We start from the raw sequence: 26741 nt of genomic DNA, 5'->3' as shown, positions 1-26741 counted from the left end.
ATATAGCAGTGAGATAAGGATCTGAATTTGGAATCAAGGATCTGGAACTACTTAGCTGTTTAATCCTGGCCAAAGTAATTCACTTTTCTGGGCCTCAATTTTACAATCTGTAAAAGGAGCATTTATCTTAAAAACTGTGATCTTACCTTATGATATCAAATAGGTGCTTAATGACTGTTATATAAATCCAGCAAGAGCAGAGTACCTTTGACATTTCCATGAGCTCCTACTGCTCAAGTGCAGTATCTTTAAAGAGCCCAGTAAAATATTAGGGTTAAGAGATATCATATGGCTGTATATACTTGGCTGCCTTTTTTTTTTTTTTTTTGAGCTAGGCCTTTTTTCTTTTTTTCATACTTCTTGGAATACCATGTTATTTTTGTAGGACCCAAGTTAGATTAATCTTTTTCTATACTCATACTAAGTAATTTTTTTCAAGTTCTCACCTTGTATTGGAAGAGAACAGAAACAGGGTTTGAAAATCATAAAGTGAAAGACCCAGAAGAGATTTAAAGATATGATCTATTTCATTATGGTTTCAGGAAAGTTTTCAAACTTCAGTCTAGAAAGTAACCTCCCAAAATATGATGGTAATAATTATCTTGTTTTTTCCTTTTTTTTTTTTTTTTTTTTACCAAAAACATCTTCCAAACTAGTTACAAGTTCATAGAGGGTAAGGATTGTGTCTTATATTTTTTTTATATTATCATTTTATTAAGTCAGAAACATTGCTATCACATATTTGACACTTAGATATTTGTTTAATGGACTTATTTCTAGCCAATCTCCAGACCATTTCTTTGGTGCTAGAATCTAATTTTGTCATTTTTAGCAAGTGAATTCAATACATGAAGACACTGCTTTTTTGGTGTATGTGAGGGGCAGATGGAAATTAGAAGAGCATATGAATTATTTGGAATTATTTTTTGAATAGGGAGGCATATGGATTATATTATTGAATATATTAAATATTGTTAAACCAAGAGTAAACTGAAATTTGTAAAAACTGAGGCAGATTATTAGGTAGTTTGTTTCAATTTTCAAATAGGGTTTTTTTTAAACTAATGGAACAACTTTCAAGGAATAAAGCAAATGATACGGTGATTAAGTGGTAGAATTTTAATCCTTCCTAGTCAAACCCTAATTTGTTTTGGTGTTGGGATTATAGCTGCTACTTTGAATTATTTTTTAAATACTTGTAACATTCACTTTTTAGTTTCCTAGTATAAATAAAAACCATGAGCAACTGTTGATTTTTTTAACCTTTTCTATATAATTTTTAAAAATCTAATAAAAACATGTGTTTATTACAGTTTCTTCAGATAGGTAACAAAAAAGCCTTTAGGGTGTCTATTATATTGTCATGGCAATCATGGATGCTAATGAAGCCATGTAACTGGGACTATAAATGTTTGGCTATCCATTTTTAAATATATTAAAATCATGTATAAATCTTGTGTTTTTTTGTTTGTTTTTTGGTGAGGCAGTTGGGGTTAAGTGACTTGCCTGAGGTCACACAACTAGTTATAAGTGTTAAGTGTCTGAGACCAGATTTGAACTCAGGCAAATGCTCCATCCTTTGCACAATCTAGCTACCCCTATCATGTATACAATTAAAAAAACCAAAGGTAGTGGCATAAGTGGAATGGCTAAAATTTCCACCTGTTTCTTATTCAAATTTTATTCAAATTCAAACTTTAAAAATCAAGGGCCTAAATTCTTAGCTTATATTTCTTAGAATTTCATTACATCAGTACATTAAGATCTTTCAGGTTGGATAAGTTAAACTGTATTCCATTTTTTTTGTATACAGGACAAATAAGGCAAAGGGTAGTAAATTTAAATACTTTGATTAACTTGGTGGTCATAGAACCAGCCAGTTCCATAAATGGGAAAATAAAACAAATAGCTTTAAACTCTTTAAGTATATGCTCTCAATAGTTGCTTGCTAATATTCATTGACCACTCTCTCATCTTCCCCTCCACAGTAATAGTTCTACAAGAAGAGCTGCTACAAACATGTTTGCACATGTGGCTCCTTTCCCCTCTTTTATGATCTCTTTGGGATACAGACCCAATAGTGTCACTGCTGAATCAGAGGGTACAATTTTATAGCCCTCTGGGCTCTCCAGAAAGGTTAGATCATTTCATAACACCACACTTAGTGTCCCAGTTTTCTCATATCCCATCCAACATTTATCATTATCTTTTTCTGTTATCTTAATCAGTCTCATAGTTATGAAGTAATACCTCAGAGTTGTCTTAATTTATATTATGTATAATGTATACACACACACACACACACACACGCACACACAGTCCAAGAAGTGCAATTGATCTAAATTATTCACAAGATGTTTTTTATGAGTTCATCTGCTTTTCATCCAACAGCAAAACTTTTTTTTTTCAAATTGATTAAGGATTTGTCCAAAGACTGATGTTGCAATAGGAAAATTCCTTAATACCTAGCTTATTTACTTGTTTGATCAATTAATTGGGGATGTGGTATAATCCTATTTTTACAAAAGTATCAGGGAAGATGCTAACAGGTAGTCATGGAATGCTTTAAGATTTACCTTTAAAGAATTTTATATTTGTTATCTCGTGTGATGCTTATATCAACTCAGGCAAATGCTACATAGCCCCATTTTACAATACAAATTTCATCAAACCTTAGAACACTACAAAACCTGTCTTCAAGAATTCTATAATAATGCAAAAGATAACTAAGCATTCTCATTTAGGGAAACAAGGAAGATAAAAGCACAAACATACTATACATCTGAATGGACAGATCAAGCAAAATAGTCTTTCAGAAAGAAGATAAAGAACAACTATATATGAATAAGGTGGGCTTGTACTTGGGTTGGAACAGAGGATCATGGTGAATTTTTGGTAAATTTCACATTGCTTCCACTGCCACTCAGCAATTAGTCAATAAGTAGTTACAATGTGCCAGGAAATATAAGTTCTGGGGGTACCAAAAAAGGCAAAAACAGAATCCCTACATTCAAGAAGCTCATTCTAACAGAGGAGACAACATGCAAAAAAATCATACATATGATATATGTGTATTTATCATATATGTGGATATATGTATGTATATATATATATATATATTTCATAAATGGAGAGAAATATCAGAGGCAAGGCACTAGTAAGGTCTTGGAAGCTTCCTGTAGAAATTAGGTAGGTAGCAAGCATCTGTTAAATCCCTACCAAGTGCCAGATTAAGATGCTTTACAAATATTATACCATTTTATCTTTACAACAGCCCTGAGATATAGGTGCTATTGTTATTCCCATTTTATAGCTGGGAAAGTAGAGGCAGACAGAAGTATGACTTACTTAATATATATTATATATGTAATATATAATAATATATTATATTATTTAACTAATATATGTCTAAGGACAGATTTGAATTCAGATCTTCTTCACTCCAAACCACTGTGCTACCTAAATATGAGATTTGATCAAAATCTTCAAGGATGTCAGAAAGCATAGCATAGGAGGGAGTTCATTCCAGGCATGGTGGGGGGTAGTCAGTGAAAAAGGTAACTGGAATGCCAGTATTCTAATGATTCTGTGTGTGACTACAAATCAAGGAACATAATACTCTCAGAAGAATTAAAATTGTAAACAACTTTAAAGGCAAAGAATGCACATTAATGGTGGTCAAATCCAGTCTTTCCCCATTCTTTTATAATTTAAAAGTAGGATTTTATATAAGGTATCCTGTTGTTTTCAGTTCTTTATTTTCATCTGTTAAATTCTACCCAAATGACATTCAAGTTGGGAGTCATTTGAAAAATTGCTCAGTGTGCTTTCTCTGTATCTGATTGGTTGATTAAAACATAGACAAGACAGAGTCCTGGGACATACCACTACCAATACTCCTTCAGGTTGACTTGAATTTGAAAGAGATATAATTTTCTAAGTGTGGTCATTTCCTCCACTGATGTTCATTCCTACTCTTCAATTCCATGTGATTCTTGTTGATGTTGTATCATTAAACCACCCCAAGGCAGCCTATAAGGCCTGCCCATAGACCATCTACCCAATGACTGTAGGAGTTCTTCTGGTCATCTGAGTGTCTCATGACTATCATTGTATTACTCAAACTGATCAACTATCATTTCTAATTACAACAATCAATGAATGACTCCATTTGGGGTCACAATATCCACAATGATGTCTTTTATTCTCACCTTTTACATACAAATTATCATGAGTACATGCTACAGAACATCTATAATCACCATGTATACATTTTTGCCTTTAAAGTTGTTTACAATTTTAATTAATTAATCATTAAGGATGATAATTGTAAGGTCCTTTGAAAGCAAAGATAGTCTTTTGCATCAAACCTGCTGCCTGGCACAGGAATCTGTATTTAGTGCATAGATACTTAATGAATATTTGACTGAAGGGAAGTTCACATTCAGAATTACATTGCACCCATGATCACTAGTGTCTCTCTTGTACCCAGCCTCCAGGAGTACAAGGAGGAGCTGTGACTGGGGAATTAGAGGTCCTGGATTTGAGTATTGACTCTTATTTTACTAGTTGTAAGAGTAAGGATGTGTTACAATTTCTTGCCTGTTTCCTCATTTGAAAAAGGATGGGGATAATCTAGATTGGCTTTCAATCTTGTGATTCTAAGATACTGAGAAAACATGAATACTTGTAAGAACAGACCAGAAACGGTTTTATAAAGTAGCGATCCCTTGCAACCCTTTGCTCTGTCTCAGAAAAAGTACAAAATGGACAGATTAATCCACTAGGTTGTCTTCACTTTGAGGAAAGCAGTTGTGTTCTTTGCTGATGAAAATATCTTTGAAGTACTTGACACATGACTTGCTCTGTTTTAATAGGAAAGCCTGCACTGGACAGATAGCTGTGCTATGTAGCATAACAAGTTTTCCAAGTTTATGGTTCGGATCAGAATGTTCCTTCAGCATGCATTTTGAAATGTTTAAAGTGCATCCTCCAAATGGGATGGTGAAAACCAAGTACTTTGGCCCAGATGTTTTATAATAATAAATATAACTACACAAACAGACACTGCATTTCCTTGCTAAACAGTGGAAATAGTATTCATTTTATAATACTGTTGTGAATTCATATCTATATATATAATTAATCCTTTCATCTTTTACATATCATCTTATAAATTCTCATTCTTCAAGTCTCCAAACCCAAAAGTAATACTAAAAACACAAAGATAAGTATTAGAAACATTGTGACTGACATTTTTCATTTCATGTTTTTCTCAAAATGATGTGAAAAAGATGTCATGCTAATACATCCAGATCAATTTTTTAAAAAAAATTAAGTGTCTGAATCAAGTTTAAAAGATATGTATTTGTGGATTCACTTACGTGTCTGTGATAATTCCCTTTTCATCTCTGTGGGGAGCACCTAGGAATATGCTCTGCTGTACATAATGGACCCATCTACCAAAACTATTTTTAAAAGCCTTGGTTTTACCACACATTACTGAGTTTTGGAGTTGAGGGTACTTCACTCATTGACTAGGTACCTCATATTAGTCTTTTAGTGGCTACAAAAGCATTTAACATTAGCCAACTTCACCGGTTGTTTAAACAAAGGATTAAGTGCAAAGAGTGCTGTTTCCTTTCCCTTTTATGCAGGTAAAAGGGTCCCTTTCATTTTCTTTCTGGGCCCCACCCATGAAAGAAAGAGAGAGGCTGATTGAGCATCTGTGGCAGCAGGCAAGGATTCTATAAGAAGTAACCCACTCTGAAGAGTTTTGCTGGCAAATTCAACCTAATAAATACTTTTAAAGTTTCTACTATGTCCAAAGTACTCTATTAAGTACTAGACCAAATTGAAAAAAAAAATTCCCTTTCCCTCAAGGAGTTTACTTTCCACTGGAGCTACACAAATAAATATTTGAATACATAAATAATTTATGTGATTATTTGGGGGAGAGAGAGAATACTAATGAGCATAGAAGTTAGGAGAAACTTCTTGAAAAAAGAAGTAGCCTGTGAGCCAAGGCTTTAAGTAAGATAAAGATCCTAAGAACCAGAAGTGAGAATGGAAAGCATTCTAAGTTTATTTAAAGGGATGAAGGAAAGATATGGACTGACATGTATAGAGAATAGCAAATAGTCCAGTTTGTCTGGAACATAGTGTGTAAAGTGTGTGTGTGGGGGGAAACAAGTTTGGATAGGCTGGAATTTAAGGAAGGGCTTTCAATGCTATACCAAGAAATCTCTCTCATATCCAGAAGTCAATAAGAAGTCACTTAAAATTCATGAGAAAAAGATTAAAATGGATTTGTTTTATAGGAAGATGATTTTGGGAACTCTGCAGAGTATAGAGCAGAAAAAGGAAGGACTAAAAACCAGAAATCCCTTTAAGGAGATTGTTTACATGGTTTGGATAGGAGACTTTTCCTGGTCTTCCAGTGCATTTCTCCCAAAATGCTAGTTACCTTGTGTCATCTTTGCATGTACCAATAGATTTTAGGTTTGTCTTTTTCAGTAGTGTGAGTTCCTTGAGGACAGGGACTATTTTACTTTTATCTTTGTATCTTTAGCACCTTGCACTATGCCTGGCAGTGATGCAAGTCTGTGCAACGTCATTTGCCTCACTTTCTCTTCCAGAGCCATCTGGGTCCAGTGGTAAGATAAAAATCAGGACAACTAGAGGATTATTCTCAGGTTAAAAGAGTATAAGCAGGAAGCAGATCATTTTTAGGATAGAAGATTGCTGATAACCTGCAAAATGTATTTACAGATTTCCATCTCCAAGGATCAGGATGTGCATATTAGATGTAAATGCCCCATCTCAAGCCATCTTTATTTCCTAAATATGGAATATTCCAATGTCTGATTGAGACTATAGCAAAAAATAATTTCCTTTGCTGTTTTTAAAATCAGTATTATATATTTTAAATTTTTGATAACATGCTCCAAAATTTTATACTGAAGAATATGATCCTAAAGTAATATTGGCATCTAAATGAATGTGTAATTGGCTATGCACCCTGATCTTTCTCATTTTCTCTTGGAAGGAAGTGGGAAGCTAGGGAGATTTTGGCATGATTTTATTGAGATATCCCTCTCTTATCCCACCCTCCCTCATCCCCATTTTTAGTAATGGTAGACCTCAGTGAACATTAACCATGTGTAATGAATTAGTCATGTATAAAGGTTTATTTTTCGGCTGTTTTTGAATTAGACAAAGATTTTACTTTAAATATTTCATATTTTAAAATTTTGGTTCACTGTAAGTCTGAGACAAAGAACATTTAAAGAGAAGGGAACAAACTGGACAATAAAAAGCTCATTTACAGGAATAAATGACAGCTAAATATAATGTTATGTCATGATATTTTTATAAAATAATTAACAAAATGGTTTGAAATTCTCTAATTTATGCTTTAAAGCCAAATAGCCAAGCTAAATCTTATATTTCATCAGGAGACTAAATGACTAAAGCATATTTTTTTTTCTGCCTTTGTTGTATGTTAGTTATATGTAGTTCCATTATATCCTCTCATGGTTACTTCTCAGTTACTTTTATAATGTTGGACTCAGGATTCCTTCTGTCTCTGCCTAATTGCCTTTTGGCCTCTATTATAAGTAAAGTAGATAAAAGTATTTTAACTCCAGTTTTGGAATCTATGGTACAACAATGTGATTTAGAGTCTAATGGAACCTTAGACATATTTTTGTTCCCTCATTTTACTGATATGGAACATAATGCCTAGAGAAGTTAAATATGACTTGCCTAAGGCTGCCAAAGCAATAAATAATAGAGTCAAGATTTGGATTTCTTCTGATCCAGGGATCTCTCTACTATACCAGCGGTTCTCAAACTTTTAGAACTTCATTGCACTCTAAAAAGTTATTAAGGATCCTAAATTTTTTTTTATGGTTTATATCTTTCAATATTTACCATATGAGAAATTAAAATTTATTAAATTTAAAAATATTTATTCAGTAATTAACTTAAAATTACAGTGGTAAAGCAATTACATGTTAATATAAATAACATTTTAATAAAAAGCAATATCATTTCCAAGACAAAAAAATTTGGTGAAAAGAGAGGCATTATTTTGTCTGGCTAAATGGCTATTTTTTGTAGTGGAAAGAAACTGGAAATTGAGTAGATGCCCATCAGTTGAGGAATGGCTGAATATGTATGGTATATGAATGTAATGGAATATTCTTATTCTATAAGAAATGATGAGCAGGCTGATTTCAGAAAAGCATGTAAAGACTTACATGAAGTAATGCAGAGTATAGTGAGCAGAACCAAGAGAATATTGTACATAGAGACAACAAAATTATGTGATGATCAGCTGTGATGAATTTGGCTTTTTTCAGTAATGAGATGATTTAAGAAAATTCCAATAGACTTGTGATACAAACTGTCATCTGCATCTAGAGAGAAAAACTGTGGAGACTCAATACGAATCAAAGCATAGAATTGTCACCCTTTTTTTGTTTGTTTGTTTGTTTTTTCTTTTTTTCATGGATTTTTTCCCTTTTCATCTGATTTTTCTTACATAGCATGACGAGTATGGAAATATATTTGGAAGAATTATACATATTTAACCTATATATTTTATTTAAAGCAGTCTTATGACTTTGCTGCCTTGGGGAGGGAAGAGCGTAAGAAAGGGAAGGAGAGAAATTTAAAACAAAAGTTTTTGCAAAGGTGAATGTTAAAAACTATCTTTGAATGTATTTGGAAAAATAAAATATTATTATAAAATAAACATAGCTGGCCTCTGAGATCTGAACTTGAAAAATAAATGGGAAAAGGCTAGGTTCTCATTTTGCATTCAATCTGTTGTGATATATTCTTTTGGTTAAAGCCAATGAAGAAAATTCAGATTCATGCAAATAAGTAGTTGGAAAAGGGAGAAATATTTTAATCAACAAATAGCTTATTAGTATTATGAAAATAGTTTTAACCTCCTGGACCACCTGAAAGATTGTTGAGAACCTCCAGAGGTTCATGAACCACACTCTGAGAACTTTATCACACGGGATTATAAAAGGAATCTGAGATATGTTTCTAAGCTGAAAGTTTCTGCTTCTTTCTCAGATGTCTTTGAATTCAGATATGGAATGATATAATTCAAGGAAGTCTGTTAACTCTATTGAGATGGTAGTTAAAACTCTTGTACAACTAAAAAAGTCAGGTATATTTAGAGAAAAGAGTCCAGGACAAAGTCCGGGGTTTACTCATTCAAAGCAATGACCCAGCAAAAAAGACTGAGAAAGGGGTTAAGAGTGGACCAAGTGAAGATGACTCATGAAAGTATAATGTCAGGAAAATTTAAGGAAGAGAAGGTGTCAGTGAGGTAGGGGACAGTCAGCAGTATCAGAAGTTTCAGAGAGGTCAAAAAAGATGAGGACTGAGAAAAGTACTGAACTTTAGTTGTTGATCTTGAAGAAAGCTATTTGATTTGGGTTATGGGATCAAAAGTCAGATTGTTAGTAAATGAGTGAGAGTGAAGGAAGTAGAGTCAATGAATGTAGGCAGTTTTTCTAAGAGTTTTGTGATGAGAGGGAAAATGTAGGATAATAACTTGAAGTGTTTTTTGTTTTTTGTGGTGGTGGTTTTAACTTTTTCAGATGAAAATCTAGGCATGCCTGTGGGAAGTAAGGGAAGAGCCAATAATAAAGAAATTGAAAATCTGAATTCATGCTTCTTTAAGTTCTTTAGATTTTTCTACCCAAGTTCTTCTACCCGTTTAAATTTCATTATCTCTCTATATAATTTAGTTTAAGAAATGAAAGTAGCCAAAGGCTATTAGACTATGCAGAAATCATACCTTCATATAGTGGACACTTTTTTTTTTTCAAGAAGACATTTGGAAGGCATTCTACATGGAGAGAAATACATAATATCATAAAAATGAAACCAATTATGTCTTAACAAAAAGTTAACAACTTACTTACCATGTGTGTATCAGCTGTCTATCCCTCATCCTCACTTATTCATTGAAATGCCCAAGTATTAAGCTTTCTGTTGATTTAGTTTAGAGGATCTCATTGAGTTCTTCATAGAATTTCAGTCTCTTCTTATTTTGTAAAATAGATTTTAGATTTTAGCCTGCAATTAATTTCATTAGATCACTGAAAGGTGAGAAGACTAAGTACCCCATGAAATGATGTTTTCTGTGGTCTTTGTTAGCACTATAAAACCAGCTCTCTTCTTTGCTTCTTGAAGGAGAATCTTCAAGGGAGAATTGGAAACATTCTTCTATTTAGCTACAATTTCTTGATTCCTTCTCATGTCATCAATAGCATGGATAGTCAATACTAATATGTATCTGTTCCTCCAGTTGTTTGTTGGCTTGTTGATAATCAGTCAAGGATTAAATAGTTATATTATATGAATATTTATAAGTGATTTGAAAATCGTGTGCTTATTAGTACTCTGTTTCATTTTTATGTCACTGTATAAATCTTTGTTATTACTGAAAGGGAGGGGCTCCACACAATTGTTCCTTAAATGTCTGAGCAAATTTACTTTTAAATCTATCAGATCCTGGGTTTTTTTTCCCTAAGACAAGTTATTTATAAATGGTTTGTTCAATTTTTTTTTTCTAACATAAGGTTTAAGTATTCTATTCCCTTTTCAGTTAATCTAAGTACTTTTTATTTTATAAAGATTCATTCATTTCACATAGACTTTTAGTTTTATTGTAGTATAATTAGGCAAAATAAAGCCTATCAATTGTTTTAATTATTTCTGCTTCAGTGGTGTATTTGTTCTTTTCATTTTTGATATATATTTGATATTTGATTTTCTTTTTAATCAAATTAAGTGATGGTTTATTTATTTTCTTTTTCTTTAATCCAATGCCTAGATTTGTTTATTGGGTAAATGGTTTTCTTACTTTCAGTTTTATTAACCTCTTTTTTGATTTTCAGGAAATCCAATTTGATGTTAATTGGAGATGTTTAATTAGTTTTTTTTTGCCCTAGTATTTTTTTTTATAGTAGCATGACCAATCATTGATCTACTCTTCTCTCTTTTATTGATGTATATATTTAGTGACATAAATTTTCCTTGCATTCCACAAATTTTGGAATGTTGCATTGTTGCCATTCACTTTAATGAAATTGTTGATTGTTTGTATAATTTGTTTTTTTAACCCATTCATTCTTTGGGATTAGATTATTTAATTTAGAATTAATTTTTAATCTATACTTCCACATAGTTAATTTCTGTTTAACTTTTAAACTTTGTTTCCACTTCATGAAATGTAAATTTATATTGCATCATGTTCTGAAAAGGATACATTTATGCTTTTGGGCATTTGTTTATGAGGTTTTTAATGTTCTAATACATGATCATCTGAGCAAAAGTTATAGTCCTTTCTCTGCCCATTCAATTTTTTCTAATATTTTATTCATTTTCACTTCTTTCTTATTTATTTTATAATTAGTTTTGCTTAGATCTGATAGGGGAAAGTTGAGGTCTCCACTAGTATAATTTTAATATTTATTTTCTCTTATAATTCATTTAGCTTTTCCTTTACAATTTGTATGCTATGTCATTTGGTATAAAGATGTTTAGAATTGATATTACATCATTGTCTATTGTTCCTTTTAGGAAGATGTAGGTTTCCTGATTATTATCTGCCACTCCAGAATTTTATTTGGAGTGTTATTTTAAAGTCATTTGAAGAAAATGTTGAGAGAATTCAGTTGAGTTGTTTATCTGCTCCACCTCCTTAGTTCCAGCTTTCTTTTTTTTTTATTTCTATAAAAGTGGACATTCAACATAGAGTCCGAGTGATGTGAAGAAATTTGTACCTAAACAATTTATATCAAGTGGAACACTGTTATAATATTTGAAGTAAATAAACAAACAACCAAACCAAACCAAACAGATATCTTTAAGTTTAATGGAGGTAAAAGAGATCTTAAAGAAGGGAAGGGACCCGTATGTAAAGTTGGAACAGAAGGTTTTGCAAGGGTCAATGTTGAAAAATTGAAAAATGTTGAAAAATTACCCATGCATATGTTTTGTAAATAAAAAGCTATAATAAAAAAAAATTTAATGGAGGTATATAGAGTTTGGAGGTTGATGGAGGAAGAAAGGAAAATATATACAAAGCCAGAAACTATACTAAGCACTTTACAGATATTATCTCATTTGAACCTCATAGCAATTTGGGGAAGCCGGTGCTTTATTATCCCCATTTTACTGTTGGGGAAACTGAGGCAAACATTATTTAAGTGATTTATCCAGGATCCCAGGAGCTAATAAATGTCTGAGGCTGGGTTTGAACTCAGGGCTTCCTGACTCAAAATCCAGTGCTCCGTTTCTCATCTTTTCCCAATAGTGAGCCACATGATCCTAAATTCACAACTATGCTGGCAACATGAATTTATTATGAACAGCAGTGCTCATTAGCTATTCAAAAATATGGACTTTGTAGTAATAACATTTTTTTATTCATTAACTTTATTCATATAAAAGTGTGGTTGTAGGCTGAGTTCTGGTCAATTTTAGTCAATTCAACAAGAGTACAGATATTTAACATAATAAATATTACTAAGAATTGGTGCAGATGTGCATTAGATTATACTTTTTCAGAGCCAGGTGGGCACACACATCCTACAGAGTTTGGCCACATGCCAGAAATTTGAGATAGGATTGCTCCACAGGCTAGCAAGTTGTATGCTTGCTAATTATGAAAAAAAATGTTTTCTAAAAATTCCAGATGGGTACTATACTCTACATTTTGTCTTTTGGCTTCATGTTGGACAGATAGGAACTGGAGAAATTTTACATCTTTATTTTCACATTCAGAAGTGATACTTTTTATTGTAATTGTCTGGATGCACTAGATAAAAATCAAAGTAGTTACTCTTAATGAGTTGTTTTTTTTGTTTTTGATGAGAGTGGTTGTGATGAGTAATAACCTGTGAAACCATCTACTAAGGCAAGGAATGATCATAATTTTCAAGGGTTGAAGGCAGTACCCAAATGGATGAAATAATAGCTTTTTAAAAGTTTTGAAATAAGTACACTGTATGTGAATACACACACGTATATACACACATAAACACACACAAACATTGGGAAGTCTCATGTCTTCATATTTTAAACTAGTTCATTGATTTTTCTTCAAAACAAACCTTTGGATTAATTTTAATATACTCTACATGTCATTTGACTATTCTGGGGAAAAATCTAAGAAGCTTATTTAATGTTATGTACAGAGATATATTATGACATCTATGAGATCAGTCATATTTGTGACAGTCAGATGTATTAACTTGAGGTAATATGTGTTGTACAGGGTAATTTGCTTTCAGTCCCAGTGGAACTGAAAGTGCCAAAATAGAATTTTTTTCTGTTCAGTTGTTAATATGATTCTGGAAGAATATTAGCATCATAGACAACTTGAATGTCAGAGCTAGAAGGAGCCTGAAAGATTGTTTAGTTTTAAGATCATTTGAGAGATCAGCAAGTGCAGTCTCTTTAGATGGAGACCTGAGGCTAAGAGAGTTCAGGTCATGCAGTTTACTGGTAAATGCTAGAACTGGGATTAGTTCTTCTTACATCTTCCAAATCTATGGTGTGGGATAGCTAAAAAATCCATTGGTCATATCTTCAATAGAAGTTATGTTAGAGAATCCCCATTACTGATTTACTTTATATGGTTTGGGACTTAAATGATCTAAGAATGTTGTCTTTATTTGTACCTTAATGAAAAAGTGGTAAACAAGTGGTTAAAAAGTGGTAAGAAAAGATAATAAAAGACATAAATGGAGTATTTTGCCATATTGTTGTCATGGGTATGTGGGAAATTGGACTTGTTGTCTGACAGATGCCAATTATAGATTTATTTTATAGATGTTTTTATAGATTATCAGAGATTAGAAGTAATTGGAAAAGACTAGATGGCCAAGTGATATCTCACATTGTTGCAGTGATTTGTGTTACACCTGCCTTGTACTATTTCATTTTATCTTCACAGTTATCCTATGAAGTAGATTATGCAAAGAGTATTGTTATCCCCATTTTTAGGAGAGAAAATCTAAAAAAAACCCTCAGAAAGGTTAAGTCAGTTTCTCAGGGTCATTGAGTTGGTAAGTGACAGCTAGAACTAGAACCCAGATTTTTCTATTCCAAATCCAATTATTTTATTATGTAGCCTATCATGTACAGCTTTCCCAAGAAGGTACCTTACCCTGATAGATAGGGGAATCTTCTAGAAGAACCATAAAGGTGTGCAATTCATCTTGAGAATGCAGAAGTGTGGACACCAAAGAACTATTCCAGTGATCTTTTGGGTCCATATTATATTTATCTTTCTGTGTGAAGCAATTCAAAGTTACATGAGCTACAAATTAAATACACAAACCAATCTCCCTGCCAGTTGAGGAGAAAAAAGGTTTCAGGATGCATTTACCACATGAGTGAGAATGAAGGCTTCCTAGGCAGAATGGAAGCCAAGAAGGAAGCAAAGGAAAGAAAAGATTCCAAAGCAAGTTGGTGGTGAAATTAACGAAGTGCCAAAAGAGCAGAAAAAGATAACTTTGAACTATCAGAGATAAGATAGAAGTGTAAGGTCATGAGGTAGACCTTTTGGGGCAACAGGAAGACTAGTCAGGTGAGACAACATGGTGGAAAGAGGTAGCCCTGGAGTCAAGAACAGCTGATTTCAAATCCTTCCTCTGCCACACTGATTGTTTGACCATGGGCAAGTCATTAAACATTTTAGTATATGTAAGAAGTGTTAGAACTATGTTCAGGCAGGGATTTAGGATTTGGGGAATTTGGCTTGCAACACTCGGACAATGGATTCCTGTTTAGTGATCCATTGCATTCATGAATACAGAGAAGATTTTGTGGAAAGGGAATATGCTGACCTTGTCAAGAGATTTTAAGCTGAAATTTAAGGAAAAGGAAGAGAAATGCCCAGGAAAAGACTATAAAATTAGAAACTATGCAGACTAGAAAGTATGGAGTAAAAAAAAAAAACAGTACATGAAAGTACCTAGTAACTCAAAAAAGAATATGACAGATAAAGTAGTCAGGTACAATGCTTATAGTCTCTGCTGTCTAGTTAACAATACAGAGTACATGAAATAAAATGGAACTTAAATTTCACAAGGAAGGAAGTGTGATCTCCTAGGTATTAGCAATTTGTGGCAGGATTGGACTCATGACTATAATATATCCATAAAGATATTGTTACACAGGAAATAAATCCAATGAAAAAGGAGACACAAGAGAGGGCATAGTGTACCTAAATGACTGTATCTAAACCTAAGGGTGAAACTGTTAGATAAAAATAAAAGGAAAAAGAGAAAAAAAATGCTGTCTCTTTGAAAGTATACTATAAACTGTCTGGTCAAATGAAGGATATAAAATTTAGAGTTGAAAGGAAATATAGATTGAATCTATTTCAACCTATTCACTTTACAATTAAGGAAACTTAGGGCCAGAGTGAAATAACATGTCCAGAGTCCAACTATTTTCTCCAGGACAGCAGATCATTTTGATGTATCATCTTTGAAAGACTTTAGTCAGTCATTTTCAGAGAATATTTTAAAGAATGGAAGATTATTCTAATTCCCAATTGCTTGGGGAGAGAGTTGCTTTGGGTTTACTATCTTTTTTTTTTTTTCCTGGCCATCAAGATTTCATAGAATTCTGTTTTTTTTTTTTTTTTTTTTTTTGGCTGGGGTTTCTAACTCCAAATTCAAGTGTCATATTTTTGCTTAACAACTATCTCAGACATTGAGGTGATCCACAGTTAGAGCATTTTGCTTATACATGATTAACTAAACATGTTGATAATTATAAGGATGATAAGATTTGGTTATAGACTTCTTGATTCCTGCCACATTTAGTACTTACTCAAGTAGTTTGCTGTTAAAATCTTGATCTTCAACAGAATTACTTTTAGCAAGGATATCATACAGAGAAATATTTTTACCATAATACTTTACTGCAAAAAAAAAAAAAAAAAAAAAACCTCTTGGTTGTTTTCCACATGGATAGGGCCATGTGTATTGGATAAGATGATCCATAATTATTAAAATGTTATTTGAGTTTTGCCTGTTTTTTCCAAAGATAAGAATTCTATTCACACCAGCTCCAAAGGCTTATTGGTGTTTATGCTGTTCGGATAAACAGCTTTAATAGTAAACACTTTGAACACATTGAGCATAGTTCTAACACTTCTTATATACAGCTACTGCTTAGTCCACTAAAAAGCTATTTTGCACGAATTCCAGAGATTTCTTTTGGCACAAATACCCCAATCATCACAAAATGCTTTCATAGCAATTTATAAGGTAACTTTAGTCAGTATGAATTGCCTTTTTATACCTTACGTAATAATATTTATGATCCAGTACAGGAAAAGGGAAGGAAGTAATTATATCTACTATTTCTTAGATACTGCTAAATGCCAACATTGTCAGTTTTTTTTTAAAAAAAAACAAATATTATCTTGTTTGATTTTCACAAAAACGCTTCAAGTCAGGCACTGTTACTACTTCCATTTTACAGTTGAGGAAACTGAGGCAAGTGATTTCTAAGGACTTACAGCTAATGAATGTCCAAGTCAGGTCCAAATTCATGTCTTCCTGATTCCCAATTTAGGGCTCTATCCACTGTGTCAGCTAGTTGCTTTAGTTTTTAGTATTGCTCTTGGGTCAGCAACCTATTACATAGTTCCAACTTCTCCTCTTCCACTTTTCATTCACTTTTATGTTTGTCAGAACTAAAAATTGTTCTGTTATCTGAGTTTGCATGCTGAGGAATGCAAACAATACCATCAAAATCTTTTCCATCCTATTCCATTGTTCACTTTGAAGAACTCCAATTTTTGAGTAAGTTAATGAGTCTTAAAGTTGTGAACCCTTCTTGGGCAAATACAGTAGAGTTCTGGTAGACGTTGATCTCCTATTAAGAAACTGCTCCCAACCCTTCCACATCAACATAAGTGTGTCTCACAAAAGGTATACCTGGATTTGCAAAAGCCAATATCAGTTTATGGATGAAGAAGCCAGCTCAAGTCTTTAAAAGTCTGCTTATGTGAGAATGAAAACAAACAAATGATGTAGACTAAGAAAATAATGTCAAACAACTCAGAATGAATCATGGCTTATGAAAATGCCAAGGATACTGACCAAAAGGCTTTTAAAACTACATTTGGAGCAAAAAGGACAAGTGAAGGGTTGATCCTCTGCTTGGATTAAATGGTACTCTTAACAAAATATAGAACCAATCAACTCCTGTTTTGCTTCCATCTTCTCCAGTAAGGAGGGTAGTCTTCACATTGTACAGATTAAAACAAATGGCTGACAAAGTCAATATTTAATAGAAAGCATCTGAGATTCCAAGACTGTACCTCAAAGATGAGTATTTAGTAGGGATTGAGGAAGAGAATTAAATATTATGGACCTAGAGTCAGAATAGTGAAAATCAAGCTTATTTTTTCACCTTTGTTGGCAGCAAGGACACTTCTCCATTTTTCCCCTAAGAAAGGGGGAAGACATGGCCATATATTAATTATGAATGGCACTTAATGAAATAACCCCAAACTACTGTGTTTACTACTATTTATTTCTCGCATCTTGGGAATTTAAACAGTTACTTGGACTTGCAGAGCATTTATAATCTCATAGAATTAATGCTGGAGAAAAATAATTAGATAACCTTTTTTAGACGGCTTCTCAGGAAGAGGTGGAAGGAAGAATTAATCCATTGCCGACTACTAATGACCAGATTGGATAATATAGTTTTGATAGATTATATAAAGCATTTATCTAGGGGCTATGCCAAGTACTAGGAATATGAATACAACAAAGAGTAAAACAACTCTCATCCTCAAAAAGATTATATTCTACTGGGGAAAGGCAACTCATGAAAGGGAATATATTAAAGGATGTGTATGGAGAGGTATACTTGCGCACAGGAGCAAAGTAGAAAAATAATCCAGGGAATTAGGTTTTGAACTATGTAGGAAGTGAGCATGGCTAGCATGGGCACTTCCACAAATGAAGGCTCCTGTGAAAAGCTCATTAGACAAGAGTTAGAAACCTCAGAAATATCATGAGAGTTTGGAGCCAGAAACATATTTCAGGGAGTCAGACCTGAGCTCAGGGAGCAATACTATGAGAAGGATTGTATTAAGTGACATCACTTTGAGAAATATGTCCTATGTTTTTACCATGTTTAACATAGATTGGACAACTTGCCATCTAGGGGAAGGAGTTGGGGAAGGAGAGAAAAATTGGAATGCAAGGTGTTTCAAGGGTTAATGTTGAAGAATTATCCTTGTATATGTTTTGAAAAATAAAAAGCTTTAATAAAAAAAGGAAATATGTCCATTTAATTTTCACCTTCTCCATTACAAATACCCACTATATTATCATGTAACAATTCATACCTAATTTGGATAAGATGTTACTACCGTTATTTCTGACCTATCCTGTTTTCACCATTTCCTAAAAAGTAAAGTAAATTTTGTACTTCTCATTATCCTCTACTTATTAAAAAGAAAAAGAAAAAAAAGAAGATATATGTCCATTACTATGGAATCAATTGTAATCCTCAATGCTCCCCTTATGACCTTGATTTTTGAGTCAGTGTATATTTTGTGACAGATAGTAAGATTATGTAGTTAGAATTGGAAGGGACCTTATCACCTTGTCCACCCCCTTCATTTTACAATCAATTGCATAAGTATAGGACGTGGGAGATCTCACTGACAATTATTCATGCAAACAAGACCTGGGGGTTTTAGTTAACTATAAATTCAATATGAATCATCAATGCAATGTGACATCCACAAGATCTATTCTCATTTTGGGCTTTATTCATAGAAGTATGGGCTCCATATTAAAGATAGTAATAGACGTTTTGGTAAGACCACATCTGGAATAGTGGCCACTTTTACGTGCCATTCTTTAGTAGGAATTTTGATTAAATAAGAAGGATCAGAGAATAGTGATTAGGCTGAGGGGAAATCTGAAAACCGTATTCTATAAAGAATTATTAAATGACTTGCGGCTGTGTATCTGGAAAAGGAAAAGCTAAGGAGTAGCTAAATAGCAGGGCTAATGTGAAAATTTCGATCAACTTATTATTATTATTATTATTTTGCATCAGAAAATAAAATCTGTACCAGTGGAGTTGGAAGTGATGCACAGTCAGATTTGTATTAATTAGATTTGTTCTAATACTAATAATAGCTGACATTTATGTATAACATTTTAAGTTATTTTGTTACGGAACTTCATTCCACAAAATACAATGAGCTATCTTATGAAATAGTGATTTTCCTGTCATCGTAAATATCCTGGCACAGGATGGCTGGATCTGTTAAACATGTAAAAAGGATTCTTGTACTGGTTGAAAATTAGAGTAGTTGAGATGTAAGGTCCTTTCCAACTTCCAAGATTACATGGTTCTATAATTCTATGATTTAAATAGCATACATGGGACAAATATTTTGCCTTAATTTCAAAATTTATGTTAGCTGTCATAAACTTCCCTATTTTCCCCCATTGTTTCAAAAAGCCATTTTTTTCTTATCTTGACAATAGGAAATATTTTTTGTGCTGAAATGACTGAATAATATAGAGCATTGAAAACTTGCCCAAAATTTACAAATCTAGCCAAATTTTGCATCAACTTTATTAATGCTGTTTATAGCATAAGAACCTGAAGAGGCTATTATGCACTTTTCATGTAGTTTCAATATGATCTCTTTGTAGGTTCATGTAATTTATACTTTTGATAAATCTAGTTGTCTGAACTGGGTCAAATAAATCCTTAAAGTTTCAGTGGAAGAAAAATGCTTAAACCTATAACTTCTTTCACTTGTGAATTGGTTTAAGATGATTACCTAGCCTCTTTTCTTAGTGGAGGCACTGACCAATCTCATTTCCCTCTTTGTCTGCAAGATTTTTTTCAGTCTTGCTGCTAAATATATTTATGTTGACTGAACACTCATTTGTCTTGTCACCTTAACCAGATCAGAAGGCCAGACCAGCCCTAGGCAAAATTATGAAGTAGGTAAAATTTGTCTTTAGAATAACTTCAGTTCCCTGATTACATATACTGCATGCCCTACTTTCGGGATGCCTACTGTCTCCATATTGCCCACTGAAGCATAACACCTTGCCTGCTTGTTTCCCTGTCCAGTTGTATTATAGGTTTAAAATGCCTTCCTTCACTGTTTCAGGGATTAATGATTTCCTTTGTATGGCTACTCACCCAATTGACCTTCTATGTGTTAATAAATGGATATGAGTTGCTGAGACCTAGAAAATTCTTGTTGTGAAAGTTTTCTCTGAATGTAGTCATCCTGTTCCTTAGGCCTGTAATTCAAAGACTTTCCAACTTGGTAGGATCCTTCCAGAATTTGCATTTGACAGAAATATCTTTTAAGAACTTTACACCATGATGAAGTGTTGAAATAGGACTGTTGTAGAGGGAATTTGCTATGTTATTTTATATTATGTTTTATGTTATATATATATATATATATATAATATCATGTGTATTATATATAATATATGTATTATGTTATAAAATGTTGTTTCATGTATTCATTAAGTTATTCAAATGTGAGTATGGCAAAAAAAATTCCTGTATGTTTTTTTGCTAACAACAAATCAGTAATATTAAGCATTCAAAGAAATCCATTCTATGTGATTTTTAAAGAAAAGCTTCTTAAAGCAAAAATATATAGGAGCTATGATGTGCAGGGCAAAAATAATAAACTTATAATATTTCATAGTAATTGTACTCTGAAAATCAAATCAGATGGTACTCATCTCAGTGAAAAACAAGGCTGTTGTTCATCAGCAAATTGGACAAGAAACATTATATTCAAAAAAGAATATGCGAAGATAGCAACAAGAATTTGCTTTAAATTTTAAGAAAATTATCTAAAGAAGTTTTGCTTGACATATTTCTGTTCTGTGAACTAGAACTGTAGGTAAAACTATGTAATTCATTTCTTATTCTGAACAGTGCATGTTACATGTGCAAATAGAATTAGAAATATCATCAAGGGACATGCAGTAGAGATAGCAATCTCTTTGTTATAGAGTTAAACTAGTGTTTATATGTAAAGAAAAAAGAAATGAACCTGAAATATTATGGTTAACTTTTTAAAAATATTTGCTAGTATTACTAGAATTTCATTTGGGTCTGTTTTAGACTGCATACCTTTGGTGAATGGGTGGAGTGTAGCTCAGATAATATACTTTCCCTCTGTCTTTGGAAGAACAACCTAGTACCCTTTGCTCTTCAGTGAAAGCATGGCCATGTCAGATCTGAAGAGAGGCAGTGTGCTTAGTGGATAGAATTATTGGACTTGAATTCAGGAAGATCTCTGTTCTGATTCTTCCTCAGACACTAGTTATGTGATCCTTGGAAAGTCACTCAGTCTTCTCATCTGTAAAAGGAAAGAGTTGTTCTAGAGATTCTATGATATCCTTGTCGGTGGGAATAAAAAAAAATCCCACAGTTTCATAGGGTTATAGAATTGGAGCTTGAAGAGAATTTAGAGGTCATATAGTTCAACATCCCTTATTTTACAAGTGGAAAAATTTAGGCCTAGAGAGATAAACTGATTTTCCCATGAAGTAGATAGCATACGAAATTTAACTCTTTTAAGTTTATTCCTCAAATGAAATCTATAGGTTTTATAAAATGGTCATCAAAGAATTAGAAATCTAATGACCAGCCACTGCCCACTGATATAAGCTTTCCAGAGATTTATTGTACAAATGATGTTATCCAAACATTTAAATACTTCCAATTTGTGATTGAGCATTTATTAAGTTTTTAGAATACTCCTATTATCTCACCCAATCCTCACAATAACTATGTAAATGAGGCAGGGCAGACAGATTATTTCCATCTCATGTATTGGGTATCTAGTAACCAGAGTATATTTGTAGAGGAAGAAGCACTGAATATAAAAGTCGCAAAACCTGAACTTAACATTCAGCATTGCTAATTATACTAGCTGTGAAATCTTGGACAAGTTCCTTACTCACTCTCAGCCAAGCACCACCTCCACCCTCATCTGAAAAAAAAAATGAAAAAGCAAATCCTTGTAACATATATGCGTAGTCAACCAAAGCTATTTGCCAAGTTGGCCATGTCCCAAAATCGATGATTCTTTCTGTTCTCTAAGTCTGTCACCTCTGTTTAGATTTGGATAACACTGTGAAAATGCCATAAGGAACCCTAGAAGTAATTGTAATTATTATCCTACAAGGCATAGTAATCTTATCAATAATAGTATAAGGATAGTGTATATCTACTGTATACTAGTATACATATTGTATACATAGTACATAGTATATAATATATAATCACACATATACTATATTTACACTAGTATACATATATACTATACATATACTATTATATATACTGCACATATAATACACATATATTCCATACATATGTACGATATACTAGTATATATAGTATATACATAGTGCACATATACAACTATCATATGATATATGTTGTATATCATATATATTATATTTATCCTATGTAAACATACTATTTGCTAGCCTATATTATTACATATAACTACATCTTCATTATAAAAATAATACTTTTAGAAAACAAGAAGAATGGAATAGTTATCTTTTTTTTTTTTTCCAGTCCCACATGAGTATGGTTTTGTTAGTTATTCTGAGTATGGTCACAGTCTGGTTAAAGAGCATCATTACTGCTACAGAATGATGCCATTTTAAATTACTTGTTTAGCATTTGGTATTTACAGAATGATTTCTATTCATTTTTGCCCATTGTTCACAGCAGTTAAAAGAGGTTACTGAAAAGTAGGTTAAGGACTGTCCTTATATGCTGAGCCTGGTTCTGTAGCCGAGTTCCATCAGCCACCTCAGCCCTGAGTAAGTTATTGATGTGTCACTTAGCTACAGATCCTGCTGCTTTCCATGCCTGCTCGGATGTTCAGTCACCCAGAAGGTCTGGGAAAAAGAGCCAGAAAGGAATGAAGTGATTACTTTATGGTTTGCTCCATTCCCTTCTACAACTGAATGTTAAAGTTTAGGCCACAGAAAATGTGTTTCTCAATCCACAGGGTACCTAAGAAGTCTATTTTTTCCCTGGTAGCACACAGCCAGGCCATAAAGATTTCCCATTTTATAAATGAACTACTTCATTTGTAGTAGTAGAAAGTAGTTTTCTCATTTATGAAATGGGAATAACAATATCTGCTCTGCATCCGTCACATAGTTATTTTGAGGATCAGATGAGATAATGTAAAAGAAAGTGCTTTTCTGAAAATTGTAAAGTACCGTACAAATAGAAGATATTATTTTAAATGATTGGATAATGGCACTTGTAAAATATGCTATTATCTGGAAATTTCAGATCGGTGGACAATGGATGTATTAGATTACTGATTCTTTAATGACCATTTTCTGAAATATTCAGAGGAGGCAAAATTTAAGGATAAAGCTTGAAATAGTCAGGTACCAGATTTCACTTTGAATTTTAGGAATTCCTGTAATGTGGGCATAGGAGATGAATGAATAATAAATAAATTTAAAGACACCAACTAAGATGTTATAAATGTTAGATATTTTAATGTGTTAGCAAGGGATTTTAAAATAGTAATTATAATATATTAAAGAAAAGAGTTGTGGGGTATGTTAGGATATGGAATAGGAATCTGACGCCTTAAGATTTGTTTGAGTACGGACAATATTATTTCCCTAATAATTTTTAATCTGTACTTTCCTTTCCATTGCAGTAACCAATGTTGGAGTTTAGGCTCTCCTTATCTCTCACATTGACTTATTGACAATATCTTCTTATATTTATTTTTCTCCACTCTAGTCCAACCCATTGCCTCCAGATGAATTTTCTTTTTAATTCATAGGTCTGATTCCATCAATTGTTTGTTTTGAAAATTTCAGAGTCTTTAGTTGATCAATGGAATAAGTTAGGTTCAAAGAACAAAACAGCCAATAACTTTAATAATCTAGTACTTGACAAATCCAAAGACCTCAGTTTTTGGGATAAGAACTCATTATTTGACAAAAATTGCTGGAAAAATTGGAATTAATATGGCAGAAAATAGGCATTGACCCACACTTAACACCGTACACCAAGATAAGGTCAAAATGGGTTCATGACCTAGGCATAAAGAATGAGATTATAAATAACTTGGAAGAGCATAGGATAGTTTACCGCCTAGACCTGTGGAAGAGGAAGAAATTTATGACCAAAGAAGAACTAGAGATCATTATTGATCACAAAATAGAAAATTTTGATTATATCAAATTGAAAAGTTTTTGTACAAACAAAACCAATGCAGAAAAAATTAGAAGGGAAGCAATAAACTGGGAAAACATTTTTACAATCAAAGGTTCTGATAAAGGCCTCATTTCAAAATATATAGAGAATTGACTCTAATTTATAAGAAATCAAGCCATACTTACTCCGATTGATAAATGGTCAAAGGATATGAACAGACAATTCTCAGATGAAGAAATTGAAACTGTTTCTAGCCATATGAAAAGATGCTCCACGTCATTATTAATCAGAGAAATGCAAATTAAGACAACTCTTAGATACCACTACACACCTGTCAGATTGGCTAGAATGACAGGGAAAGGTAATGTGGAATGTTGGAGGGGATGTGTGAAAACAGGGACACTAATACATTGTTAGTGGAATTGTGAATACATCCAGCCATTCTGGAGAGCAATTTGGAACTATGCTCAAAAAGTTATCAAACTGTGCATGCCCTTTGATCCAGCAGTGTTTCTACTGGGCTTATATCCCAAAGAAATCTTAATGAAGGGAAAGGGACCTGTATGTGCACGAATATTTGTGGCAGGTCTCTTTGTAGTGGCCAGAAACTAGAAACTGAGTGGATGCCCCTCAATTGGAGAATGGCTGAATAAATTGTGGTATATGAATATTATGGAATATCATTGTTCTGTAAGAAATGACCAGCAGGATGATTTCAGAAAGGTCTGGAGAGACTTACATGAACTGATGCTGAGTGAAATGAGCAGGACCAGGAGATCATCATATACTTCAACAACAATACTATATGATGATCAGTTCTGATGGACGTGGCCCTCTTAAACAATGAGATGAACCAAATCAGTTCCAATAGAGCAGTAATGAATTGAACCAGCTACGCCCAGAGAAAGAACTCTGGGAGATGACTATGAACCATTACATAGAATTCCCAATTCCTATATTTTTGTCCACCTGTATTTTTGATTTCCTTCACAGGCTAATTGTACACTATTTCAAAGTCTGATTCCTTTTGTATAGCAAAATAACTATTAGGACATGTATACTTATATTGTATTTAATTTATACTTTAACATATTTAATGTGTATTGGTCAACCTGCCATCAGGGGGAGGGGATGGGGGAGAAGGAGGGGAAAAATTGGAACAAAAGGTTTGGCAGTTGTTAATGCTGTAAAATTACCCATGCATATAACTTGTAAATAAAAAAACTATTAAAAAAAAAGAAAGAAAGAAAATTTCAGTCTTTATCATGTCAAAGTCCAGATCTCTAACCTGGCATTTAAGGCCCTTTATATAATGGTCTGGGAAAGGAGAGAATAGAGCCAGGTTTTGGAAATAAAAAGTATGGCATAGAAAAAGGGCATTCTTATTTGGGCGTTATATCAGTGATAATGTTCTGGGATTTGGGCAGTAATTACAGATTGAACTCAGTTAGTTTGAATTACCTATTAACTATTCATTAAGGAGTAGGTAGTGGTTTTTATAAATACTTCTTTTTGTCTTAAACATGTATTATTTCTGAATGCATATACTAATTTCTTTGTAAATAAGTCCTTTATTAAAAAGAAGAATGGCTTGAGGGGAATGTCCATCAACTGAGGAATGGCCTATGATTGTAATGGAGTATTATTGTGCTATAAGAAATGACAAGTGGGACGGTCTCAGAAAAACCTGGGAAGACCTTTGGTTCTCAGACTGTTTCACAGCCATGATCTCTTGTGAGCATCCATTTATTATTAGACTAATGTTTTACTTTGTTTTTGTTTAACTTTTACAGAACACATATCTCCTCTTTCTCCCAAGACAATATTTATGAAGTTCAGCCTCCAAGAGTAGACCGAAAATCTACTGAGATCTTTCAGGCACACATCCAGGCCAGTAAAGGCATCATGCAGGCCCTGGGGAAAGAGGACATTTCTATGTACAGAGAATATATCCGAAATCGATACATGTGAAAAGGAGGTTAAGAATGACATACTGGAATCCAAAATAAGAAAGATAACATTCATCTATCTTAGATTATACCTGTTTGTTTTATTTTTTTCTCACAAAGGTAACATTTCTTGGCAATCTATTTCTAAGCATGTTTTTTCTTTGTTACTTATAAGTAACTTTGTAAAAAATAAAGAAGCAATTGAATCTGTATTTTTTTGTCTCCTTTGATTTGTGTAAAATTGTGAATTTAAAAGTGAGATCAACATAATATTATCAAAAACAAAACAAAACAAAACATATTATCATTTGAATTTTGTTTTTTCTTTTTTATTATGAACTTAACCAGCACATTATTACATATAAAGTAAAAAAAAAAAGATTATATATAAAACCATGAATAAAGCTTAGTTTTTTTTCTTGTTATAGATGGTATGACAAATTCAATATTAGTTCCAAGGCTTTTCTGTTTATCTGTGTCTCCCTCTGA

General features: G+C 32.9%; 1 protein-coding gene across 4 annotated transcripts in view; it reads left to right on the top strand.

Moving 5' to 3' along the window:
• FIG4 (FIG4 phosphoinositide 5-phosphatase) overlaps positions 1–26464 on the top strand; it is a 131979-nt gene extending 105515 nt beyond the window's left edge. For all 4 annotated transcript variants that reach the window (XM_023503161.2, XM_031964422.1, XM_003769351.4 and 1 more), the window contains one exon: positions 26097–26464. In XM_023503161.2, coding sequence (XP_023358929.1) covers positions 26097–26135 — 39 coding nt within the window. In that variant the 3' untranslated portion in view covers positions 26136–26464. The remainder of the gene's footprint in view (positions 1–26096) is intronic.
• The last annotated feature ends 277 nt before the right edge of the window (positions 26465–26741 follow it).

The sequence above is a fragment of the Sarcophilus harrisii genome, chromosome 4 (genome assembly GCF_902635505.1).
Source record: "Sarcophilus harrisii chromosome 4, mSarHar1.11, whole genome shotgun sequence".
NCBI classification, from domain to species: domain Eukaryota; kingdom Metazoa; phylum Chordata; class Mammalia; order Dasyuromorphia; family Dasyuridae; genus Sarcophilus; species Sarcophilus harrisii.
Note: the sequence above shows the minus strand (reverse complement) of the source record. Positions and strands in the feature narration are given on the sequence as shown.